Genomic DNA, 26,714 nt, shown 5'->3' on the forward strand with positions numbered 1-26,714 from the left:
GTTTTCTTTAATACTGTTTTCGCGGGAATTTTTTAAAACTGGGACGCAGACTGTGGTGCGGGGCGGGTCTAGTGTTGTGATGCGAATGCAGCTTCTAAACTCAAGGATTGACAGGCTCCGCTGCGGTGGGATGCTTGTTTCAACGGAGCCTGTCACCCCTCCTGATCGGGACTGTGTGTATGGGAGGTCTATTTGACTTTGTGGCAGGGGGAGGACGGTTACAGATCCCATGCTGTGTGGCTCTGTGATCCTCTCTAAGGACCGGCGCTTAAGATCTGTAACTGCCCTCCCCCGCCACAAAGTCACAGAGCAACCCACCCCCCCCAACATTACATCAAAACAACCTCCCAGACTAACCGGGGCAACTAGTCACTGCATCACTGCACTGTGTATGTGCCCTGCTGCTGTGCCTGCCCCCGACTATGTACCCTGCCAAAGGAGACTGTCCTGTCCAATTTCCAACCCCCTTTCCCCTCCTCCTCCAAAAGAACATGATTGAAACAGTAGTTAACAGAAACGAATTTTTTATTATCAACTACACATGGCATTGGGAGGTGAAACTTGGACGTGGGCTTGTGTCAGGCGGGAAGGAAAGAACTTTTCAAATTTTGGGAAATGAGAGCCTTCTGCTACTAGAGCTCTCTGCAGGGGTGGAGTGAGAGTTAGCAGGGACTCTGCCGCCTCTCCTTCTTTGCACTTTGGGTGAGGTGGGTATGGGACTTGGTGGCGGGGGAGGGCGGTTAGAGATGGACTGCAGCGGGGCTCTGTCCTCCTGCCTCCGTTCCTGCAGAACATCCACAAGGCGCCGGAGTGTGTCCGTTTGCTCCCTCAGTAGTCCAAGCAGCGTTAGAGTCGCCTGCTGGTCTTCCTGACGCCACCTCTCCTCCCGATCCATGTTGGCTTGGTGCATTCGGGTCAAGTTCTCCCGCCACTGGGTCTGCTGTGCTGCCTGGGCTTGGGAAGAGGCCATAAGCTCAGAGAACATGTCCTCCCGTGTCCTCTTCTTCCTACGCCTAATCCGCGCTAGCCTCTGGGAGTGTGATTCCAGGCTAGGTTGTGAGACAGTCGCAGACGGGGCTGTGGAAATGGGAAAAAGGGAGTGAATTCCTCTGAAAGATAAATGTAGTTGTGAACAAAGAACATAGTCTTTCTCTGTGAACAAGACCATGCACAGCACCTTTCACATGCGCACTCAGCACAAGGTCGAATTCTCGGCCTTCGCATTCAGTGCCTGGGGTCTTGCACAGCACATTTGAGAAGCGGGGCAGCACAACGGAATTTCTGTTGCAGGCAGACATGGTAAGCCGTACACTTGTGGCAGTTTAAAACTTTTATATTACCACTGGCCTCATTTCACATTTAAATCAATGTCAGTCCCTGCTGCCAGCAATCCGGCAAGCGGGAACTCTGCCCCTGTCCCACCCCCTCGCGGCTGTCCCCGGGAATGATCCCTTTCGGCTGCCCCTCTCCCGCCTCCACCGCGTGGCTGCAAACCAGCGGTGACAGTTCTGTAAAGGAACGGGAAAGCAGTCCCAACACTAACATTCCCCTACCTAATTAAAAGCAGGTCACCATGGCCGACATCACCCTGATGAGGATCTCCGAGAGCGACAAAGAGAGAATGCTCCGGGAAAGCCTCCAAAGACCAGGGCCGTATGCCGCCCTGCTGTGCAGAGCAATGATCCCCGAGTACCTGATAATCTCGTGGCGCGGCAACGTGTCGTACTTCGGAGGACCCAATAAGGCCGCTCTCCCCAAGAACCTCATGCAACGGCTTTCAAGTTACCTCCAGGAGAGCTTCATCGAGATGTCCCAGGAGGATTACTGCTCTATCCCCGCACATATAGACCGCATTTTACTGTAGCTGCAGTAGCAGGGAATACACAGTAGAGCGGCTTGTGCAGGACAATCACTGAAAACCGGACATTGCTAGATTTCTTTTCAAAACTTGCACTGCCCCTTACTAAACCGTTAAGCGCCTAGGGCACACTAATCATGAACAACCCATTCTTTTAATTGTTAATATTCCTGTTTTGTTAAAAATAAATGTTTAGATGTTTACAACACTTACTGGCTGATCCTTCACCAGATTCTGTGTCCGGGGTAATGGCTGGGGACGCTTCGTAGGGGATCTCTGTAAGGGTGATGAAGAGATCCTGGCTGTCGGGGAAATCAGCGTTGTGAGAGCTGCCAACTGCCTCGCCCTCCTCATCTCCTTCCTCATCTTCCCCGTCCCCTAACATGTCTGAGGAACCGGCCGTGGACAGTATCCCATCCTCAGAGTCCACGGTCACTGGTGGGGTAGTGGTGGCGGCAGCACCGAGGATGGAATGCAGTGCCTCGTAGAAACGGGATGTCTGGGGATGGGATCCGGAGCGTCCGTTTGCCTCTTTGGTCTTCTGGTAGCCTTGTCTCAGCTCCTTGATTTTCACGCGGCACTGCGTTGCATCCCGGCTGTATCCTCTCTCTGCCATGTCTTTAGAGATCTTCTCGTAGATCTTTGCATTCCTTCTTTTGGATCGCAGCTCGGAAAGCACGGACTCATCGCCCCACACAGCGATGAGATCCAAGACTTCACGATCAGTCCATGCTGGGGCTCTCTTTCTATTCCCAGACTGCATGGCCATCACTGCTGGAGAGCTCTGCATCGTTGCCAGTGCTGCTGTGCTCGCCACGATGTCCAGACAGGAAATGAGATTCAAACTGGCCAGACAGGAAAAGGAATTCAAATTCAAATTTTCCCGGGGCTTTTCCTGTGTGGCTGGTCAGAGCATCCGAGCTCGCACTGCTGTCCAGAGCGTCAACAGAGTGGTGCACTGTGGGATAGCTCCCGGAGCTATTAGCGTCGATTTCCATCCACACCTAGCCTAATTCGACATGGCCATGTCGAATTTAGCGCTACTCCCCTCGTCGGGGAGGAGTACAGAAGTCGAATTAAAGAGACCTCTATGTCGAACTAAATAGCATCGCAGTGTGGACGGGTGCAGGGTTAATTCGATTTAACGGCGCTAACTTCGACATAAACGCCTAGTGTAGACCAGGCCTCAGTTTCACAATTAGCTCTCTCTGCCTAATATCTCTAGAGAGCGGGTTAAAATAACATCTTCGACAACCTGTGTACTTGATGCAGTATCAAGAAAAAACTTCTGTCAGGGTTCACTGCAAAAAATAATCTGTGAAGGATATCTCCTGTAAGTGAAAGCAAAGATCAAGTTCTGGAACTTGAAAGTTAGTGATTCCATCTAACATACTAAACGGGTATTTAAAATGAAAACCAGGGCACAGTGAATGCTTCTGTACACTTAATACTGGTGCAAAGATTGGGAATGCCAGAAGCTTTTTTTTTTTTAAACAGGTTTTTTTATCATCAACACACCCTTCTGGGGGAGGGGACTGTCTAATGCTTTGGCTAGTGGCAACCTTCTCTAAAGATGACCTATTCCCAGTTTAGTCTCTTGCATGACATTGGTTGCTGTGGATACAAATACAATACCTACTTGCCACATGCATCATATCATTTGTGGCTCAGTTTTCTCCAGCTGGAATAGTGTGAAGGGGACCCACAAAGACTGGGATTAATAGTTATGTCTTTCCTTCTTAACCAGACTCTGTGGGAAAATGTAATGCTAGTATGAGTAGCCCAAGGCTTAGTTTAACTGAGACACACTAACTGTAGTTACCATAATATCCTAGAAGTAATTTCCAGCACTGAATAGCACTGCCTTCCACGGGAGCATAAGAGTGAGAGATGCTTCACAGGAAGGGTTGTAAACTACTCGGTTAGCCAAACTGTGTTTATTCCTCTGTCACTACAGTGATACATAGTTATTGTAAGTGTGCTTTACCTTCCATGCTTGTTGTGTTATTGCAACTCTGTTTCCAAGGTAAAGACGCTTTTCCTTGCCTCTCCTCTGCTTTTTGCCCCCTTAATTCCCAGTGTTTAATGACCAAAAAAACCTGCAATTTGAGGCTGGTGTTGATATATGAAGAAGCTAATATTAAAGTTCAGCTGAACGGAAAGGAACCAATTATACTAACTTAACAAATTGCTTGTTTTGGGAATTCAAGGAACTTGCCATGCAGTAATTTAATCTCTAATAAACTGTCTTTAATTCTGGAATTTACAAGTACAGGATGGAGTGAGAACCTCGTCTATATTGATTTCCTTTTAATCACATTGTTGCGCATTAGTGCAGATGCTCTTTATGCTATTTTTCAAACACAAGCACTCCAGTTTTAAGTTAAATTTAGAATAGTGTGTACATACAGAAGCTAAGGTTTGGCTCTGCAGAACTGCAGCATAATATTGTCTCCTAGTCTAGTCCAATGGAAAGGGCTATTTAGTACTTTGGTTTTGCTGTCTGCTCCCTGAATCCTGTTTTCCTGAGCTGCTGCTCCTACAGAGAGTACGAGGCACGGCTAGAGAGATACAACGAACGAATATGGACGTGCAAAAGCACAGGAAGCAGCCAGCTGACGCACAAAGAAGCTTGGGAGGAGGAGCAGGAAGTTGCTGAGCTGTAAGTAACCGTGCAGAAGTTGGTATGCATCTCTCTTTAGGGTTTGGGGGCAGGAGAGCTGCCTTTAGAATGCTAGGTGGCTGCTAGTTACACAGTTGTGACGAGTTCCTTAGTACTTTGTAAAATTAAAGAAATTTGCCTCCAAATTTGACATACTCACTAATGCAGCTTAATCTGTAATGTTCTTTTCACAAAATAACTCGGAGTACAACATTTGGCATATATGTCAAAACTACCTGTATCTTTCTGTAATTTCTCCTGTTCCACTCATTGCTGAAGGAGAGAAAAAACAAAAGCACCTAAGTAGTGTGACTTTTACTGGTTTCCACATAATGATGGTGTGCATACCAGCTAACTCCGCGGCAGCAGTTGTTGTTTTTTCCAGATCTGTGCGGGTATCAACCAGTAAACTGGTGCCATTAAATTCAGTAGTATTTTGGAATAAGGTGTTAGTGATCTGCTCCACTTGAAACAAACTGCAAAAAAGCAAAATTGCAAGGATAGTTTTGCCAAGCTCTCTCTTTTCCCTACCAGTTGGCCTACCCCCTTTTGTCAGTCTCACAGAGTGGCCAGAACTTTGGTTTATATCCAATGTAAAACTTGCCATGATGAAGGAACCTTTCTAAGGGCAAGTCCTTGATTGAACTAATTAGGTATCTTCTTCCTTAATTGCTGTACCCAATGAAAGTAAGGGAGTTGAACACCTAACAAAGGACATTTCTTTCTCAGTTTTACATACTGGCAACTTTGGCTTTGTCTCTTTCACTCTATAAAGATGAACTGTTACCACCTATTTAGTGTGTGTTTATAGATTAAATCTGTCTTGGATATTGCTTCTGCTGTGTTTACTGGAGAGGGAATTCATCATTTTGATTGGAATAAGAGGTGATAGTCCATGTCCTAGAGAGGAATTGCCTGCAACATTTTTCTTGTCCAATTAAATTGCTCCCTTTAAAAACTACTTCCCAACTGTGCAAGGTGCCAGAAGCCTTAGACAGAGATATAGTTGTCTTTGATCTCTCCCCAGCTAATGCTCTTCAGTATGAGGGAAATCTATGTTGCTGGTTCTGTAATTGCATAATCTTGAAGTAGCTGAGTCAGTGGATCGCTTGCCTAGCTTTGCTGTCTTACTCTGATGCAGTGATACAGGATTAGCTAACTGCTCCTGTTTTTCTGAAAGTTTTCAGTTACATAAATGAGAGAATGTCGTAATTCAGGTTAGATACAGATTTTTATATTTGTCTTAAACCAAATAGACGTTCAGTAAAATGTCCCTTAGAGACCAGTCTCCCTGTTGAATGAGAATTATAATAAAAATTATATGCAGCTGCAGATTTAAAACTTAAAGCATTGATCTGAATGTACAAGTTTAGTCAGTCTTCGTCATGAGGAATCCACTGATTAGTAATCCTAGAATAACTACAAATGAGGACTCGGTCAGCAAGAGCTACCTGAAATCTAAGAAACAAGATAACTTTTGATAGGGTGAAGTGGAGTTTTTCTATCACTAAACAAACTTGAATTTGGTGCTTTCATTCAAATTTTTTTTTTTAGGGAATGTATGGTGAGAATTCAAACTGACAAACCTGCTCTGATTTAGGAAGTGACCAGGCAAGCTTTCCTCCATCCTTCTAATTCAGTGGTTCTCAAACTTTTTTTGTACTGGTGATCCCTTTTACACCGCAAGCCTCTGAATGCCCCCCCTTATAAATTAAAAACACTTGTTTATATTTAACACTTTTAAACTGATATTTTATGTTTGTTAATATCACTTTTCACAGCAGACTTACTAGTGCAGACTTCACAGCAGACTTGCTAGCTAGATGGGCGGCACATACTCGCGACCCCCACATAATAACCTTGTGACCCCCTGAGGGATTGTGACCTCCAGTTTGAGAACCCCTGTTCTAATTAATCATCCTTCACACAACTACATCAGTGGAACACATATTTGCATAGACTAAAATACTGCACAATAATTTATTTAAGTAAGCCCTACTTACTGCATTATAAGACATATAAAAATATTTTAACAGTATAAACTTAATATGGGAGAAAATGCCAAACTTCAATTGGGATTGCAATACTCCTGAAGGGAAAACTCATCTTAAAATTAAAAGGTGAAAAGTAGGCCTGTCAATTAATCACAGTTAACTCACACGATTAACTAAAAAGATTAATCGCAATGAATTAACAATTAATTGTTAAACAATAGAACTGTTAAACAATAGAAATACCAGTTGAAATTTATTAAATTTTTTGGATGTTTTTTCTACATTTTCAAATATATTGATTTCTATTACAACACAGAATACAGAGTGTACAGTGCTCAATTTATATTATTTTTATTACCAATATTTGAACTGTAAAAATGATAAACAAAAGAAATAGTATTTTTCAATTAACCTCATACAAGTATTGTAGTGCAATCCCTTTATCCTGAAAGTGTAACTTACAAATGCAGATATTTTTGTTACATAACTGCTCTCAGAAACAAAACAATGTAAAACTTTAGAGCCTACAAGTCCACTCAGTCCTATTTCTTGTTCACCCAGTTGCTAAGACAAACAAGTTTGTTTACATTTACAGGAGATGCTGCTGCCTGCTTTTTATTTACAATCTCATCTGAAAGTGAGAACAGGCATTCACATGGCACTTTTGTAGCCGCCGTTGCAAGGTATTTACGTGCCAGATATGCTAAACATTCGTATGCCCCTTCATGTTTTGGCCACCATTCCAGAGGACATGCTTCCATGCTGATGATGCTCGTTAGAAAGTAATGCGTTAATACAATTTGTGACTGAACTTCTTGGGGGAGAACTGTATGTCTTCGGCCCTGTTTTACCCGCATTCTGCCATATATTTCATGTTATAGCAGTCTGGGATGATGACCCAGCACATGTTTGTTTTAAGAACACTTTCACTGCAGATTTGACAAAACACAAAGAAGATACCAATGTGAGATTTCTAAAAATAGCTACAGCACTCGACCCAAGGTTTAAGAATCAGAAGTGCCTTCCAAAATCTGAGAGCGGTGAGGTGTGGAGCATGCTTTCAGAAGTCTTAAAAGAGCAACACTCAGATGCGGAAATTATAGAACCCAAACCACCAAAAAAGAAAATCAACCTTCTGCTGGTGGCATCTGATCAGATGATGAAAATGAACATGCATCAGTTTGCACTGCTTTGTATCGTTATCTAGCAGAACACATCAGCATGGACGCATATCCTATGGAATGGCGGTTGAAGATGGAGGGACATATGAATCTTTAGTGCATCTGGCACGTAAATATCTTGCGACGCCGGCTACAACAGTGCCATGCAAACGTTTCTTCTCACTTTTAAGTGACATTGTAAACAAGAAGTGGGCAGCATTATCTCCTGTAAATTATAACCAAACTTGTTTGTCTGAGCGATTGGCTGGACAAGAAGTAGGACTGAGTGGACATGTAGGCTCTAAAGTTTTACCTTTTTATTTTTCAATAGTTATTTTTTACACTTAATTCTACATTTGTAAGTTCAATTTTCATGATAGAGATTGCACTACAGTACTTGTCTGAGGTGAATTGAAAAATACTATTTTGTTTTTTACAGTGCAAATATTTTGTAATCAAAAATAAAGCAAGCACTATACACTTTGTATTCTGTGTTGTAATTGAAATCAATATATTTGAAAATGTAGAAAACATCCAAAAATAATTAAATAAATGGTATTCCATTATTTAATAATGTGATTAATCGCGATTAATTTTTTTAAATCGCTTGACAGCCCTAGTGAAAAGATAATTGAGTGTTCATGTGTCTCATAACTGAGTTACATAAATCAAATTATACACCTCTCCTGGATAGAATACAAAATAACCTGAAGAAAGATTGGTTCCTCTAGGCACTACCGCAGTAGAAATGTTTAAGAATAAAAAATATGGGACTTATTTTTCTGGATAGGTATTCTATTAAAAAAATCTTTTGCCATGTTTTTGGGTCAGTAACACAGGCAGGGTTTGTTTAGTGTGTAGGCAACACTTCATAGGGAGATGGCAATCGCCAGAAAGATAAGCACTGCCGGCATGGCCCTGTTGCACAGATGTGCTTTGTATTTCTTGTGGGTACAGGAGTGAATTTATATTGGTGACCGTATGAACATTTATTTTTTCTTGTGATAAATCCCACTCTGACCGCTTGCATTATTATTTATTCTAATGTGGTGTCACCTTGAAAGTGTTTGTTTAACTGTCAAAATGCTCTCAGTGGCATGAACTGGCAGAACATGTTGCATTTCATATTTTGTTAGCTGGATGATGTAAACTTTTCACATCCTTGTTCAGTTTGAAGGAGGAATTTCCCACCTGGTATGAGAAACTGGTACTGGAAATGGTCCACCACAATACAATCTCCTTGGAGAAGCTTGTAGATGCAGCCTGGCTAGAGATCATGACCAAATATGCAGTGGACGAAGAGTGTGACTTTGAGGTGAGGCTCTAGTTTCAAATACTTGCCATGCTTCTGCTTAATGCCGCTATCCTCAGAGAGGTAAGAGGAGGTCACAAACATTTTCCCCTCCAGTCTTCATGACTGTCTAAACTTGGTGCAGAATGGTAGGACTCTCACCTCTTGGTGGAATTCCCTTGATAATGCCTATTGCCAAAGCAATAGTGTGGAAACCTGTTTCTTAAGCAGAGGCTAACATGGTATTGTCAGAAGATGGGAGTGGCTTGGGCAAAGGAGACTTGTCATCTCTAGCAGAAGAAGAGGTTCACATCTAACTGCTCTTCTGCTACACACACACACACACCATGTTCCCAATAGGAATAGCAGAGTGTAACTGACACCGCTTGCACTAGTTCAGCGGTGGGCAAACTTTTTTGCCCGAGGGCCACATCTGGGTATGGAAATTGTATGGTCGGCCATGAATGCTCACAAAATTGGGGGTTAGGTTTCGGATGGGGTGAGGGCTCCGGCTGGGGATGAGGAGTTGGGGGTCCAGGAGGGTGCTCCAGGCTGGGACTGAGGGGTTTGGAGGGCGGGAGAGGGATCAGGTCTGGGGCAGGGATGCAGACTCCAGGCAGCGCTTATCTCAAGCAGCTCTCAGAAGCAGCGGTATGTCCCCCTACCGGCCCCCTGACTGCCCCTACGCGTAGAAGTCGGAGATGGGACATGCCACTGCTTCTGGGCACGCTCCCTAGATGGAGCACCGGAGTGAGGCAAGCTTGAGGGCCGGATTAAAACGTCTGAAGTGCGATAGTTTGCCCACCACTGCACTAGTTTGATTCTCCTACTTCTTGGAAAGGTCTACTGTAGTGGCAGATGCCAATTAAAAAAAAAAAAAAAAAAAGGTGGGCTGGGGGGACTGAGTGGAAACTCAGGTTTGTCAAAAAGGAAGGGGAAGATTCAATCCTGGTCCTGTGACAGTATATATTTTGGACTGAGTTGTGTTCTGTTTCCTAAGCTGGGACCATTGAGATGACACACACAGCCCCTTGCAACACATCTGGAAGATTGAGGAAGTAGCAATAGTGGACTTTAGAAAAGCTTGTGTGCGGTTTTTCCTTCCATTGGAGTAATAAGCAGGACTTCTAAATAGGGCAGGTAATGGGGAGATCTTGTAAGTCTGTGACAGAGGAAACTATAGGAGTGTCTCACTGAGGTCAAAGATTAAAAATTGTTCTCTCTTAAACCATAGTGTATATGTGACTCTTATTTTGTTTCACTTTCCTTCCTTCCCTTCACGTGTTAAAAAGCAGATCAGCTCATATTTCCTGCCTAGTTACTGTTTTTTTAATGCATTTTTCTGCTCAGGTTGGAAAAGAGAAAATGCTGCCAGTAAAAATTGTGAAAGTACATCCACTGGAGAAGGTGGATGAGGAGGCTGCTGAGAAGAAATCTGATGGAACATGTGATTCCCCATCCAGTGACAAAGAGAACTCCAGTCAGGTAGCCCAGGACAACCAAAAGGAGTCAGTGCTGAAGGAGGATGACAGCAGAAGAGAGATTATGAGTGAGTAACAAGACAGCCTATTTAAGGGTTTGTGGTCTGGGGGCACAAACCCAAATGTTCTCAGGCCTGGGTTATGAAATACTGTACATGCTCTCTGAAGAGTACCGTGTGGATCTTCTCACTCAATGTTACACGATACACCACAATTCTGAGCTAGTGGTGTAGTTGTAGTGGAATTAAAAAGCACTGCAAGTCTGCAGCTACATGTAGTCCATTACTTTGTCTTACAGAAATCAAAATGTGATTAGATTTGCCTTTGTCCAATATAGTCATATGAAACTTTCTTCAGTAGGCTTATTAATTACAGCATGTGTGCAGCTTCTTTGGGACCTTTATCAAAGCTAAGAAAAATTGCGCATGTGTATCACTGGTGGAGATGCGCTAGTGGTGTTGATAGAAGCTGTAGTGTAGCCAGAGCTCGGGTCGTCTTCAGTATGTTTAACTTTACTCTGAGTGAAGTTAATCTCAGATAAGGGTAGAGACAACTGCCATGATAGGCTGTAGCTTCCAAAATTGCTGCCACTGGTTGACAGCTGACAGTTGTCAGTCTAGAGGCAGTGTTATTTATTAATCCCAGGCACATGGAGGCATACTCCTCTCACTTAAATGACCTACACCAAGAATGTTGACCATCCAATGTTCTGTGCACACTGCAGCTGAAATAGTGTCACTGAAATATTGGCTAAGCTTCGCTTAGTTGATGCTGTGGACAGGACCTAGTTGTTGCTGTCACCTTGTTGGTGTTTAGAGGGAATCATTGAGAAACCTTCCCACTCTGTTGTGGGAACGCTTCAAGACTCTTCCTGTATTTCAACCTCCTGCTGGTACCAGACACTTCTCTTCTCATGAAGATGTATCTCATCCTCTCTGGGTTTCCTGCTGGAGCATAACTGATTGCACTGGTACTTGTCACGTTGCTGTATTTAGGGTCACTTTCTACATAGTGACCAGCAGACAACAAAATGCAGCTAAAACAGAGCATTGTCAACAAAAACAGTGATCAGCAGAACTAGGTAATGGTTTGCACTTCTGAAAGGTCAGTAGTATTTAACAAGGAAGAAAATACCCTCTGAGAACAACTGGGGTGATGCATTCTTGGTGATAGGGCTGGGAATTAGGCACTAGCTAACATCTAGTGTGGTAGAATTGCTGAGAGTTAGATTTAAATTTCTGTCAACCACATCTTGAATTTAGAAGGCGTAGCTTGACACATGAGGTTCAAAAGAATGGCTGATATGAGCAGGAGGCAACTCAAAAGCAAGGAAAACCAAAGCTGAGCTTTATGCTCTAGTGCAGGGGTCTCAAACTCAAATGACCACGATGGCCGCATGAGGACTAGTGCATTGGCCCAAGGGCTGCATCACTGACACCCACCCCTTGCTGCCCCCGGCCCCGCCCCCACTCCACCCCTTCCATGAGGCCCTGCCTCTTCCCACCTCTTCCCTGCCCCCATTCCAACCCCTTCCCCGAAGTCCGCACCCCAACTCTGCCCCCTCCCTGCCCCCAGGGAGTGCAGGAGGGGTGTGGTGGGGGCTCAGGGCAGGGAGTTGGGTGCAGGAGGGGTGAGGGATGTGGTAGGGGGCTCCGGACGGGGGTTGGGGGTACAGGAGGGCTGTGGGCTCTGGCCTGGCACCACTTACCTACAGCGGCACTGGGGTGGCAGTGCCATGCACCGTGGCCAGGGCAGGCTGCCTGCCTGCCCTGGCCCTGCTCCGCTCCACTCCAGGAAGCAGCCGGAGTCCCTGGGGAGGGAAGCAGGAAACAGCGCCATGTGCTGCTCTTGCTGCTCCTCCAGGTACCCCCCGAAAGCTCCCATTGGCTGCGGTTCCGTGTTCCTGGCCAATGGGAGCTGTGGGGGGGCGGTGCCTGGAAGCAAGAGCAGGGAGCCCTCTACTTCCTCCCCCCCCGCACCTCCACCCCACCCCCCCCGGCCTGGGGCTGCAGGGACATAGTTCCAGCCGCTTCAGGGAGTGGCGCGGGGCTCGTGGTGCCACGGGGTAGGCAGAGGGGCCGGGGAGCTGTTTGAGACCCCTGCTCTAGTGTTAACTTTTGTTGTGATTTCCCATCCCCACTTCCCTTCACAGCCCAATCATAAAATCAACCGACCCTTGACTCTAAACGTTGTGGCTCTCTACTTTGAGTCAATATTTAGTGTTTTCTCACCTCCCCAATACGCCTTAGGAGCCAATTCTTCCTTTCAGACTTGGAGCTGATTGGAAAACCAAAATCAACTTTGTGGAAAAATCTGTTACTATTTTACAAGGTTGGACATAAAACAATTTAAAAATTGTTTTTCTTCCTCTTTCTCTCTCCCTCCACCCCTCTTTCCCATTGAACACAACAAAATGAATGTCCAAGGCTTTTTCCATGTCTTCATTTTTGCCTTTTGCTCTTTTATAACTCTTCAAAACTTCCTCAAGTTTGGAAAAGTTAGTGTCAAAAGGAAGAAATGGAACTCTAACACTACCCTCTCTAACTCTTAAGAACTTAAACTTTTTGCTTGTGGTTTTGAAAAGGCCATGTGAATGAGAACTTTCAACCATCTCTGACCAGGGTAAATATCAAAGCTTATGTTTAAGGACACTTTACAAGAATCAGTAAAGTGCTTGTTACACCTGAGGGGGATGAGCATAGTCCCCATTTTACACACGAGGAAACTACAAGTAGAGATGAAGTGGCTTACGCACAGTGACACAGCAAATCACTGGCAGAACTGTAACTGGAACCAGATTTCCCAACTTCCGGTCCCTAGCTTCTATGGATTCTCACCCAATGCAGATAAGGAGCTTTTGCACTGCAGGTATATTTGAGCTGTGGACTATGTACATGTTAGTAATATTTGTAATTGTCCATACTATCTGAGAAAATGTTAGCAAGTGGAGAAACATTCTGGCCTTAAACTCTCTAAGGCTGTGTCTACACTATAAGTAGTGTGTGATTCCTCTACTCTGTACACCTACTCGTGGTAGCTTGATGAAAGCTAGCGTGCATCTAAATAGCAGTAATAGTAGTAGTGAAGGCATGGCTGAGCGGTGCCAAATACAAACCCACTTGAAACTGGTGGGTATGTACTCGGCATGGCTTGCCATGCCTTTGCTGCTACTACTGCTGTTTATATTCCTTAGCTCCATGAGATCTAGCGCAAGTATGTGTACATGGGCAGGGGAATCACACCCCTAGCTCATAACACAGACATAGCCAATCAATTTATAAAACAAATTGGTGCATTAGTAATGCTTAGAATGGGGCTAAAGCACAGTAATTTAGTTAGCAAGGAAGGAAGAAACAGCAAATGCTTGTCATTGGGCAGTAATTGGCAAGAAATTGTGGAATATATTTGTTTTATTCATAGTGTAGTGTTTGCCAAAATTTCATTAAACAAAATATTACACGAGCACAGAAACCCTAAATCAATTAACTTCTGAATGGGGCTGTTCGAGGAACACAGCCTAGCCCTCTGTGCTTCTGACATAACCACAAAGCCATGTTGAAGAGTTAAGACTCCTGAGTTTTATTCTGGTTCTGCCACTGACTGACTTTGGTAAAGTGACTGGTCTAATCTCTGTTTAAAGTTACCCACTTGTAAAATAAGGATGGTGCATACTGTAAATAGGAAATTTAACATTGATAATTTCAAAGCACTTTACAAAGGTGTTGAGTATATAATTCCATGCTAAATAATCGCTTAATAGAAACGGTAAGAGTACACCATTAAACTCCCAATATTAAGCATGTGCATACAACTTTAACTCTGCTCTCTTGTGTGAATGCACAATACTTTTTTAATTGCACGGCCGATACATTGTATGAGAAATAGTAACAATGCAATTTTTCTACAATTTTAGATATAGCATCACATGGGTAATACTTAGCTGAGTTCAAGTTCTTGAAAATAAATATGAAATGCTTACTGTACTTATATAACACACTACAAATGTAGTAATGAAAACATCTGGTGTATGTATGCGAACTTCAGTTAATGGCATATACACAAGGGGACAGAGTAAACCGTAGCATTTTCTTGGCACTCATCCTCCCCCCCCTTTTTTTTTTTTTTTTTTTTTTTTTTTTTTTTTTTTGGTAAAAGGTATAAATAAAGCAGCTTCAGCTCTTGGGTTTGAATCCCTGCTGCCTTGCAGAGGTTCATGTATAGTGCATGTTGATTCTATGACCTGGATATATCTAATCTGCAGTAGGCATCCCCTGTCCTACAGACACTAGGACAGAGGTGGGCAAACTTTTTGGCCCGAGGGCCACATCTGGGTATGGAAATTGTATGGCGGGCCATGAATGCTCATGAAATTGGGAGTTCAGGGGTGAGGGCTCTGGCTGGGAGTGTGGGCTCTGGGGTTGGGACCAAAATGAGGAGTTTGGGTGCAGGGGAGGAAGGGTGAGGGCTGGGATGCAGGCTCTGGGGTGGGGCTGGGGATGAGGGGTTGGGGGTTCAGGAGGTTTCTCCAGGCTGAGACAGAGGGGTTCGGAGGACAGGAGGGGGAATCAAGGCTGGGGCACGGGAGGGGGTCGGGCGCAGGCTCCAGCGGTGTTTACCTCAAGCAACTCCTAGAAGCAGCGGCATGTTTTCCCTCTGGCTCCCCCCAGCCAATGGGAGCTGTGTGGGCAGCGCACTGAACTCCCTGGCTGCCCCTACATGTAGGAGCCAGAGGGGGGACATGCTGCTGCTTCTGGGAGCTGCGCGGAGTGGGAAAAGCCCTGGGCCCTGCTCCCCGGCAGGAGCTCAATGGCCGGATTAAAACATCTGGAGGGCTGGATGCGGCCCCCGAGCCGTAGTTTGCCCACCCCTGCACTAGGGCTTGGGAAGAAGCCCCTCCTTTTGTATCTCATACGAGTAGTGCAGCTGGAAAGGACTCCTAAGGTGCACAAACCAGGCTTGCATTCCTGCATGCCTTTGTAGGTTCACCAGCATGGAATGGGAATAAGCAGGCTGGGCAGCTGAAATAGTCAGGTTAGGAGACTTCAGGGAGCTGGGAAGCCATAAATTTAAATCTGCTAATGTTGAAAAACTAATTTCATTAGCATTTAAGCTGTTTTACGATTTTTGTGTACATGTGCACAAGTCTGGGGGGGTACTCGTCACAAGTTTAGTGAAAAGAATGTACTGTATAGTCCTAATGCAGTTAAATCAAAAGCAACTTTCTCTGGAGCAAGGCTGAGTATTGCTCCTCAAAGGCTATTTCCACTTGTTTAAAAATGAATGAAGCTTCTTAGAAAGTGAGCCAAAAAATCTGAACAGAGGCAAAGTATTAAACTTCAATGTGAAAAGTGTTTTTCTGAGACTCTCTCTGAGCCCCTGGAAACAGTTATATCACCTGAACTATAGCAGTCCCAAAACATTTGGTGAACAAAAGGAGACCACTTCATTTGGATGCTTTAAGATGTTAACACCGTTTGGTTAACCCAGGTCTGGGCTGAAGAATAACTTGTACCTGTAGAAGACTTTTAAAATCAGATTGTAATTCCTAAAAATGTGGTCGCATTTTCAACTCTAACCTTTATTCTATGTAGTCAATATATGCACAGCCAAAAATGTGTCTTAGCCTTCAGACACTGAGTTCTGATCGTTCAGTTCTCCTCTTCATTTTCTAAGACCCAGATCCTCCAAGCTATTTAGGCTCCCAACTTCCCCTGATATCAATGGGAGTTAGCTGCCTAAATACCTATGGAGGATCTGGGATGAGATGTTTTGCACACAACTTCCATTGTGCTCTCGAGCATTAAAAACACAACATGGTAATGTCCCTTGTGTGACTCTAGTCAGTAATCCTGTTAAAATGTTAACACATATTTGTAGAACAAAATGCATAAGACCGACTTGTGCATCCTGAGCAGCCGCAAGTTGCCTCTCTTGTTATCTGATCTTGACAAGAAGAGTGTAGCCTCTTCTCTCAGGCCTCGGCTGCTGTGTCCTGGGCCTTTCACTTCAAGACCAAGCTCGTGTAATGTGCTTGTACATGGGACCGCCTTTTAGACTCTGGAAACTAAGCTTGTGCAGAATGTGGCTGCCCATTTATGAAATGGTACTTCATGCAGCGAGCACATTATACCTGTGCTCTGTAATCTAATCAACAATGCCTCCTTATTAATCTTGGAGGAGTGTAAAGTGTTGGCTGCTTAACTTGTAAAGCCGTAATGCTTTAGGCCCTGGCTGTTGGAGACTGATTCTCTCACCGCGCAATAGTGCTGTAGGTAGAATCAGCTGAAATATTTGAACTTTGTCCCCTGGTTTAAAAGGAGAGATTTTCCCTCTTGTATAATAATTTTTTCTGTGAGGGTGATATGCCTTCCCAGGGTGTGTGAGGCACCTTGCTACCACCTGCCCTTAGCATGAGAGTCTTATCTATATCTGCCAGGCTCTGCGGTCCCTCTGCAGCAAGCGGTAAGTACACACCAACCCCCAAGCCCTTCAAGTGTGTCTCTGGAGTGCCCAGCCCCTGTTCTGCTCAGCATTCACAGATTCACTACTCCCAAAGGAATAGTACACACCAGCTTACTAGTTTTAACTTAGGATCACCACTCCGCTTAACAAACAGCACTTGATAATAAACTTATTCTTTTTTTCACTATAAATATACATAAGAATGGAGATTCAAATAATAGGAAAGTAAGAATAGTGGAAACAAATGCTTACATATAAACCAAAATCCATAACATGCTTTCTAGAGCCTAAACTTAACTCACAGGACATTCCCCTAGCTTTGACCAATTCTTTTCCCGGCATTTTTAACCATGGATGGCTGAGATCCCTTTTCATAAGATCATGTCGTCTTGCAGTTTCTTTGCAGGTTGAAGGATGCCAGTGTTGTCTCACTGCACCCCCAGATTACCAGACCTTTGATCTCCACCTGAAAACTGTCCATCTGTCCCCCCCATCTTCCTGTGCTGTTTACCTTATTCCTATTGATTTCCTTCTGAAGTCTCCGCAAGCCCTTCATTAGCACTTGACTCAGTATGCTAGTACAGTGGTTCTCATCCAGTGGTATGAATACCCCTGGGGGTACGCAGAGGGTCTCTGTGGGTACATCAACTCATCTAGATATTGCTTAGTTTTACAACAGGCTACATAAAAAGCACTAGCGAAGTCAGTACAAACTAAATTTCATATAGACAATGACTTTATGCTGCTCAATATACTATACACTGAAATGCAAGTACAATATTGATATTCAGTTGATTTATTTTAGAATTGTATGGTAAAAATGAGTGGGTAAGCCATTTTTCAGTAATAGTATGGGTGTGACACTTTTGTATTTTTGTCTGATTTTTGTAAGCGAGTAGTTTTTAAGTGAGGTGAAACCTGGGGGTACGCAAGACAAATCAGACTCCTACAAGAGGTACAGTAGTCTGGAAAGGTTGAGAGCCACTGTGCTAGTAGACTTTTGTTGTGAGACACACGCAATATGCAATGGTCCAGCAGGAGGATAAGTGTCTCCCATTTCCTGTCTGGAGAAGTTTGTCTCAAGGCACCTGTGAGTAACCTGCCTTAACCTCAAGGCCTAGAGAACATAATTTTCAACATATCTACATGACGCTTCACACATGTTCCGTACATGCATCTCACAGTGCTTGATGACCAATGTGACACATGCTTTCATTAGAGACCTCACGTGACATTATTTTGGTGAACCCAGGATCTGTGTACCGCTGTGCCTTCTGCCAGTCGGCATCAGGTTACCAAGAAATCCTCAGTTTAGGTATCAAGTATCAGAGGGGTAGCCGTGTTAGTCTGAATCTGTAAAAAGCAACAGAGGGTCCTGTGGCACCTTTGAGACTAACAGAAGTACTGGGAGCATAAGCTTTCGTGGGTAACTACAGAAACAGTTTTCTCCTCCCTTGGTGTTCACAACCTCACCCTCCCTGATTGAACTAACCTCGTTAACTCCACACTGATATATACCTGCCTCTGGAGATTTCCATTACTTGCATCTGAAGAAGTGAGGTTCTTACCCACGAAAGCTTATGCTCCCAGTACTTCTGTTAGTCTCAAAGGTGCCACAGGACCCTCTTGTTTCAGTTTAGGTACTTGTTCCTCATTGACATTGTCTACCAGATCTCAGCTGCCTTCGGAGCAGACTGCAATGCCATCTTTTTTTCCCCTTTGCATCCAGATTGTAAGTGGAGTGAGGGATAAAGCTGGTTAGATGTGGCAATGTTATGATTTTGTTGACCCTATGATGTTTGGATAGTCTGTTGCTAGGGATTTATCTTTAATTGTTAGTGTCTAGAGGTGCTAAGTTTGTAAAACCATAATGTTTACAAATAGACATAATGGTGTATAGAAGTCTGTTTCTAGCCTAGGTCTAGAACAGGGATGGCCACCCTGAGTCTGAGAAGGAGCCAGATTTACCAATGTACATTGCTAAAGAGCCACAGTAATACATCAGCAGCCCCCTCTCTCCCTCCCCCCCCCCCCCCCCCGCCACCTCAGCACCTCCTGCCGATCAGCGCCTCCTCGTGCCTCCTGCCTGCCGTGATCAGCTGTTTCACAGTGTACAGGAGGCTCTGGGATGGAGTGGGGAGAAAGCAAGGGTGCAGCAGGGGAAGGGGCATGGGCTTTGGGGTAAGGGTGGAGGGAGGTTGGGCCTGGGGTTGAGCAGTGGAAAGTTGGCACCTGTAGCACAGCCCTGGAGTCAAGCACCTATGCAAGGAGCCACATATTAACTTCTGAAGAGCCGCATGCGGCTCCGGAGCCACAGGTTGGCCACCCCTGGTGTAGAATTTGCCTGAGTACACAAACATGACTTTTAATTCATAGCAATGAGTGTAAAAATAAAACTTGGGGATGGTCTTCCAAGCAAGTTCTTTTTGAATAAAAAAATTTTTTTTTTAAGGAAAGACAAACTTCTGGCTGTTTTCTGGCCAAGAAATACACATCTGTTCATTCTAGTAGTTGTCATTATTCCTTTGAACAACTTAACAATTGTAATGTGGGTAATTTTGATAGACTGAACATCTTGTGTTGAAGAGAGCTGACCCACTCTCCTGATAACATTTTTTTCTCAGAAACTTACTTAAATGGCTTAATGAAAATGTGAGTGAGAATTCTAAGACCATTAAAGTTAGCTTATTCTGTACCATTAGTTTGTAGCAAGTCTCCGTGGTGGTATTATTTCCAGATATAAGTGATCTGATCAAATTCACCACTTTAATTGGTTGTTAAAAGTAAGCATGAATGGCACACCGAAAACACAACTGAGAAATGAATACTTAAAACTTCAGTCTTGCCCTTTTGTGTTTAGTACTGCAGCTCTTTTGGGATGTGATGGTCTACTTTACCAAGGCCACTGCATTTGCTAGGTACTGCTGGGAGGGATAAAGTGAATGGCGCATCTAAGTATCACTTTCACAACTAGAGCTTTTGGCAGTAACACTGACCAATTTTATTTATTGGTGACCAGCTCAAAGGGTCTGAGCAGTGTATGAGGACTAGATCACTATAAAACCCTCCTCTCTGTGTGTAGATGGTTATAGGCAAAACCACTGTGAAGATGGGCTCAGTGGTGGTCCCTCATGCATGTTAAGGTTGTCCTAGGTGCTTTACTGAGGGAACTTTAAAGACTGGGGGGCATTAAAGGAACATGTGACAAGTCTAAGCATGATCTGTTAATGGTATGACTATAGTCTTTTTAAAATTCTATAGCCCCTAGTCGGTCTGTCTCAGCAGTTCATCAATAACTGTCTTCTGGTTAATCAGGGTGACCGGGCACGCAGGTCCCCTCGGAAACTTCCTACTTCTCTGAAGAAGGAAGAGAAGAAGTGGGTGCCACCTAAGTTCCTGCCACACAAATATGATGTCAAGTTGCAAAATGAAGATAAGGTGAGTTGCCTGTACGAATCTTCTACTACACAGTGTGACGGAAAAGGATGAAATAAATAACCCCTATGCGCCATCAAGCAGCAGTGAAGATACCTTTAACCACATGCAGTATTGTATAGAAATGTTGTCTGAAGCCTTGGTGAGTAAGCTGGCTGTTAACTGGCTAATCCCTGATCTGTCTGCCAACTGGTTGATGAAACCTGGTCGGTGATATACAATTTTTTTATTAAAGCTAATGTAAAAAAATATATATAATACACAGGTAAGAAAAGCATGTCTGTACATGTGGGGCATAGTGCTTAGATTGTCCACAAATACAAAGTTTGTTTTAAAAGTCATAAGATACATATAGTACATAATCAGCAATAACCTAAATTTAGGTGAATAAATTTAACAATACCATTAGCATCCAAATATTCAGGTACATCAGTGATAAAAAGTTGTACAGATTTGTTTGTGTAAAGCGGAATATATCCAATGAGTGAAGATTGTCTGTCAGTAATTGAGAATTCAGGGTGGGTTGTTCATTTAGAATATACTTTCCTAATGGATTGTATTTCAGTTACTTTCCCAATTGTGCTTCTCATCAGCACTCTAGCTCATCCCTCCTGGTATTGCTTGTAGAAGTGACCAAGAGTAACTGCTTATATTGTAACTGCATCTGAAGAAGTGGGTCTTTACCCGTGAAAGCTTATGCCCAAATAAATCTGTTAGTCTTTAAGGTGCCACCGGACTCCTGTTGTTTTTGTAGATACGGACTAACACGGCTATCCCTCTGATGCTTATATTTAATCAGTGATATTTTGAGAGTGACATCATAGCTATTACACTTCAGGAAGCACTGTGGTTTGTAGCACTGCTGCATACTTTCTATCAGCTGTTCACTAGGTGATGTAATCCTGATAGGAAGGCAGCAATGACTTCAAACTAATGATTACAGCTTGCAGAGTAACTCCCCTGGTCTCAAAAAGGTTTTGATAAACTAGTCTCTTTTCTTTAACCAAATATTAGTGATTGGGCATTGTCGCCAAAACAAAGTAGTAGACTTTGGCAAGGAATCCGCAATGTAAGTTAACATTTCAAATACTTCGGTGACAGTTTTTAGCTAATTGAACATCCCACCAACTTCTCTCAACTCTCAGTGCTACAGGTGCAATAGTTCTAATCTGAGGTTGCAGTAGGTGGTGGTCACACAAGAAAGGGGTGGATGCCTCTGGCTAAGAGGTGATGTAGTGTACCATACCTGTGCTCTTGTGATGTGTGTTGTTTGAGAGAATATATAAAAATTGAATGTTACTAATCTGGTTTGATGTGATGTTTCAAAGATCATCAGCAACGTGCCAGCAGATAGCTTAATCCGTACAGAGCGACCACCCAACAAAGAAATCCTGAGGTATTTCATCCGCCATAATGCACTACGGGCTGGCACAGGCGAGAATTCTCCATGGGTGGTAGAAGATGAATTAGTGAAGAAGTACTCTCTTCCCAGTAAATTTAGTGACTTTCTGCTAGACCCACATAAGGTAAGAACGCTCATTTAAAAATCTGCTTGCAGGGTAGGGCTGGGGGTGTGGAAGAGACACTGGCCAAGATTTTCAAGTGAATAATAATTTTTTTGGAGGCTCCAAACTTGAGACATCTTGTAGGGGCTTAGTTTTCAAACTGAAAGCCCTGCACTTTCTGAAAATGAGCTCCATTAAGGCAACTGTAGATGAGCACCTAAAAATAGTCATCTTTTTGAAAAGACTGGCTGGAGTGGGTTTAGTTGGGCTACGGGAGGTCTTAACCCCTCTTAAGGAGTGGAACTAGGTGAGAAGCCTGTAGTCCTGGGGTCATCAGGTAGAATTAACTTCAAACGAAGTCTATTGTAAATTGCGTTTCTCCTTGCCAATCAGTGGCAATTATATAAGGAGCCCTCACTCTTGGACAAGAAGAAAAATAAGTTTAGTTGGACACAATATTGTCAGCAACAGATCAATGCAATAAATGTTGCTTTTTTCTAGGTGGTCACTCTCGACAATTTTTTTTTCTTCAATCCCCCTAGCCATCCAGAAAACATACTTGTTTGTGAAACACTGAAGTGTAGAAAATTTGGGTAAAGGAGACCTACAAATACTATTGTAAGGCAATGTGTTTATTCAATTAACTTATTTCATGTAGAGGTTTTTGCCCTGACACAAGACACTGAAAATCTAGTGGCACAATTACTATGATTGCATTTTCTTTGCCTTAGACAAGCAATGTAAATCCCGACTGTTGAAGCTAACTTGAGATGTCAGGAGTTTACTATATAGGAGAAAACGATAACCTTTGTCCAATAGTGTGAATTACTGAATCATTTATCTGGTTATCGTAGTTTAGAGATTGTAGTTGAGATATTAAATATTTTGGTTTTATAAATAAATAAATTTAAATAAATTGAGATATCCCATCTCCTAGAACTGGAAGGGACCTTGAAAGGTCATCAAGTCCAGCCCCCTGCCTTCACTAGCAGGACCAATTACTGTTTTTGCCCCAGATCCTTAAGTGGCCCCCTCAAGGATTGAACTCACAACCCTGGGTTTAGCAGGCCAATGCTCAAACCACTGAGCTATCTTTCCCCCCCCCCCCCCCCCAAAACAGTTTTGTAACTGTTTCCATAGTCCCTGCAGAATTAATACTTAACTTTCATATAGTGTGCTGGATTCACAGATCTTAAAATACTTTACAAAGGAAGGCCAGGATTACCCCCTTTTATAAGTGGGAAATTGCAGTTTAGAGGTGAAGTGATTTGCCCGAGTGCATTAGCATGTCAGTGGCAGAGCTGAAAATAGGACTTAAATCTCCCAGTCATGTGCCCTACTTTTGGACCATACTGCCACTAGAATAGATAGATAATCTATTCTATTATCGTGTTATCCTAGATCGGGGTAGGCAACCTATGGCATGCGTGCCAAAGGCGGCACACGAGCTGATTTTCAGTGGCACTCACACTGCCTGGGTCCTGGCCGCCTGTCCAGGGGGCTCTGCATTTTAATGTAATTTTAAATGAAGCTTCTTAAACGTTTTAAAAACTTTATTTACTTTACATACAACAATAGTTTAGTTCTATATTATAGACTTACAAAAAGAGACCTTCTAAAAACCTTAAAATGTATTACTGGCACGCAAAACCTTAAATTAGAGTGAATAACTGAACACTCGGCACCCCACTTCTGAAAGGTTGCCGACCCCTGTCCTAGATGCAGGCTTGCCATCCCTTAACTGAGGGAGCTACTTTGGGCAACCCTGTGGCAATTATCACATATACTGAATATTCCACATAGCAGTGATAAAAGGGGCTTTCAGTATTGAGGTTAAACAAGACTCATCCTTCACCCCCAAAAAGGCTAACTATTGCACCATTGTCTCAATATACACCATATTGAAACCCTGCTGGAGCACGGAATCTGCCCTTGGGAGGTGTGCATGTTGGGAAAGTCCTGTTTTTTTTCCTTTATGGAAGAATTCTAGCATGGTTCAAACTTAGTAAAACTGCACCCTAGAACAAAAAAGGATTTCCTTACAACTTTCTACCTGCCCTAGTAGGATGGCCCCGTGCTCTAGCAGGAATATTTAGGCTCACATAGAAGTCTGGTGTATTTAAAGGAAAGATTAATATAAAATCATCAATATGCAGACTGCCTCTTAATTTGCTGTAGTATTTGGGGCATTCAGTTACTAAAAATACATAATTAAAAAGTATTTGCTGACCACCCTTAAATGCTTTGAGTATTCAAAGCACCGAAGGAGGCATGCTATCAATGTAAAGAATTTTATTGTATTTGCACTTGCAGTGACTTCTCTACCCTGCTGCAAGTCTTTGGTAAATAGTGCATTAGCTGTCCCTAGAACAAGAGCACTGTTTTTATGAAACTCTTAGCCCTGGTCAGCTTGAGATGGTATTTGAGCCTGAGACACCAGTGTTGTGCCTGTACCCTGTCAATGGAGGGCCTATAGTACATTCTTGTTAACAAGTGTAGCAAAAAACTTGCAAATCTATTGTAATCAGTTTTACTTTTGGGGGGAGGAAGCTGCTGTTACTTTCATACCATTCCCTGCCACTTCTAGCTAATTTCCTATTAGGAAACAGTAAAACTGAATCTGTGGGAGAAGCTGAAAATTGTCTTATATTTCACTGTAAATATTTAGGGAGTCCTGACCTTAATCAGGTCCATCTGTTGACATGTTAGAGAATTTTTGTCATAACAGCCAATTTCTGGTTTCTTAGAACTTTTATTGGCAAATTCTAAAGAGAAGTGGGGTAGCATACTGTCTGGAGAGCTGGCGAGTGAAGACAGGACATAGGAGCTAAAGTTAAATATCGAGAGCTTGACAGGAAAAAAAATTGTCAACATTTGACTGCTCTTACTTCTCAGAAATTTCCCCAATATAGATTTGTTCTTTTCTTGTAAAGAAATACCTAAACCATATGATGATTTGACGGACAACTTGTTGCCAAATGTAACTACTTAACTGATTTTTTTTTTTCTTTTTTATCTATAGTTATGCAAGTACAAAAGAGCCTGCAGGGACAATGTTCTCCTCTGGCTTGACAGTTATATCAAAGTATGGAATAGAAACTTTTTTGATCACTGGTCTTGGACCAGTGCTTGGGGAAAGTTTACTAATCCTAAGAGCATCTGCACGGATACTGCCAAAGTAGAGTTAACCCTGATAGGTTATGAAAGACTGGACTTTCTACTGTGGGTTGTTATAGTAGTTTGTAATCTTGTAAAACATCTTAATAGTCCCAGAGAATGTAAAGTCAACATTTTCACCTATGCTGTTTCCCTCTCTGAAGTCTGCAGCGTAAACATACCTTCAGTAAAACACCTGTGACTGGCCCACGTCAACTGACTCGAGCAGGGTCTGCAGGGCTATAAAATTGCAGTGTAGCTGTTTGGACTGTGGCTGGAGCCTTGGTTCTGGGACCCTCCCCTCTGGCAGGGTCCTGGAGCCTGGGCTACAGCTAGAGCCCAAACGTATACACTGCAATTTTATAGTCCTGCAGACCTAGGCCTGCAAGTCTGAATTGGCTGATATAGGCTGGCCGTGGGTGCTCTTTTCAGTGTAGGCATCCACATGACACTCAGGGTATACCGTAGCCATTTCCTATGTTCAAGAGGCAGAATGTAACTGACTTAAGGGAGAAGTAAAAGCAAATGACTGTTCCCCCTGTAGCTTCTCTTAAGTGGAAACAAGAGCTGCTTATGTCAGCTGAATGGCACTAAAGTGCCTTCATTGCCCTGTGGGGTAGAAAGAATAACACTGTAAGGGCCTGGGAATTAATGTAGTAGTTAAGGTTACTTCAGAACTTTCATAATCACAACTCTGAGAATCTTTAGGGAGGAAGTTTTCCATGCTTGGCCTTAGCCCAGAGGTAAATTCAAACAGTTTTAAAATCTGAAATTGGTTTGTCCTCCAACAATCTAGGATTAGTTCCTCAATTCTGCCAAAATAACTTTGAGTTGTCAGCATGTTCAACTGGCACACATGCTGCAGTAATATCGAACATAAATGGTTATGAGGGTTATCACTAATATCATGCTGAAAACAACTTTCTCTGTAGGTGGTCTCCTGCAATGTTTATATGCTGTCTTCAGTGGAGCTCTCTGCAATAAGGACCCGAAGGGCATTAAAAGAAAACTAAACTTTCATTAAATGGTTAATCTTAATGTAGTAGTAAACATTCAGAAGTCAGGAAATAAGAATGCTAGCATTGCTATGGGAAACGTAACTTGATTACGATGGGCACATGTTTACTATATCTGTTCTGAAATATGTACCTTATTATAGCAATTATTAGAATGTTGCACATCCTGTATCTTTTGTTATGCTTGACATGACAGAATTTTTTACTAAAACCTTAACTTTTTCACTCTCTGACTTCTGATAGTTGCAGTAATATTTATAACATGAAGGTTATAAATATTATTGCAGGTCTTCTGTGTTATTTTTGAGTTCTTGAAATTAACCCATCCGGTGCTCATGATGCACGTATGTCACCTGAATCTCAGAAATGCTGAGCACCCAAATACCATTGAAATCAATAGGAGCTGGAGGTGATCACAGCACCTTAAAAATTAGGCCGCTAAACTACCACTGTGTAGTCCTTTATTGGACCAACTTCCGTTGGTGAAAGAGACAAATGAACTTTCACCAACAGAAGTTGGTCCAAGAAAAAGGCTTTGTCACCGCCTTGTCTCTCTAATATCCTGGGATCAACACAGCTACAGAAATGCTACAAACAATTGTGTAGTCCTATTGATTAGGTAACAGTCCTGAACAATAGAACTGCATTGACAAATGGATTGCTCCAAAGGCTAAAAACCCTCCAAATCGACCCC

General features: G+C 43.1%; 2 protein-coding genes across 2 annotated transcripts in view; one reads left to right on the top strand and one right to left on the bottom strand.

Annotated features, from left to right (window-relative positions):
- The window catches only part of BAZ1B (bromodomain adjacent to zinc finger domain 1B), an 84,359-nt gene that overhangs the window by 9,712 nt on the left and 47,933 nt on the right, over positions 1-26,714 (top strand). Inside the window, exons 2-6 of the mRNA XM_005294327.5 lie at positions 4,404-4,520; positions 8,845-8,989; positions 10,316-10,514; positions 20,225-20,346; positions 21,672-21,869. Of these exons, the coding sequence (XP_005294384.2) occupies positions 4,404-4,520; positions 8,845-8,989; positions 10,316-10,514; positions 20,225-20,346; positions 21,672-21,869 (781 nt within the window). The remainder of the gene's footprint in view (positions 1-4,403; positions 4,521-8,844; positions 8,990-10,315; positions 10,515-20,224; positions 20,347-21,671; positions 21,870-26,714) is intronic.
- Positions 536-2,992, bottom strand: LOC135976577 (uncharacterized). Its single transcript, XM_065573120.1, has 2 exons — positions 2,072-2,992; positions 536-1,077 (listed from the first exon to the last, which is right to left on the bottom strand). The coding sequence occupies exons 1-2, from the start codon at positions 2,646-2,648 to the stop codon at positions 602-604; spliced, it is 1,053 nt and encodes a 350-aa protein (XP_065429192.1). The 5' UTR covers positions 2,649-2,992; the 3' UTR covers positions 536-601.

Source organism: Chrysemys picta, chromosome 19 (genome assembly GCF_011386835.1).
Source record: "Chrysemys picta bellii isolate R12L10 chromosome 19, ASM1138683v2, whole genome shotgun sequence".
NCBI classification, from domain to species: domain Eukaryota; kingdom Metazoa; phylum Chordata; order Testudines; family Emydidae; genus Chrysemys; species Chrysemys picta.

Bases quoted from the DNA above. Each gene is read 5' to 3' on its own strand.
- LOC135976577 (XM_065573120.1), bottom strand. From the start codon at position 2,648: ATGCAGAGCTCTCCAGCAGTGATGGCCATGCAGTCTGGGAATAGAAAG. The intron at 1,078-2,071 runs GTAAGTGTTGTA...CCATTTCCACAG, and splicing joins ATCTGGTGAAGGATCAGCCA to CCCCGTCTGCGACTGTCTCA.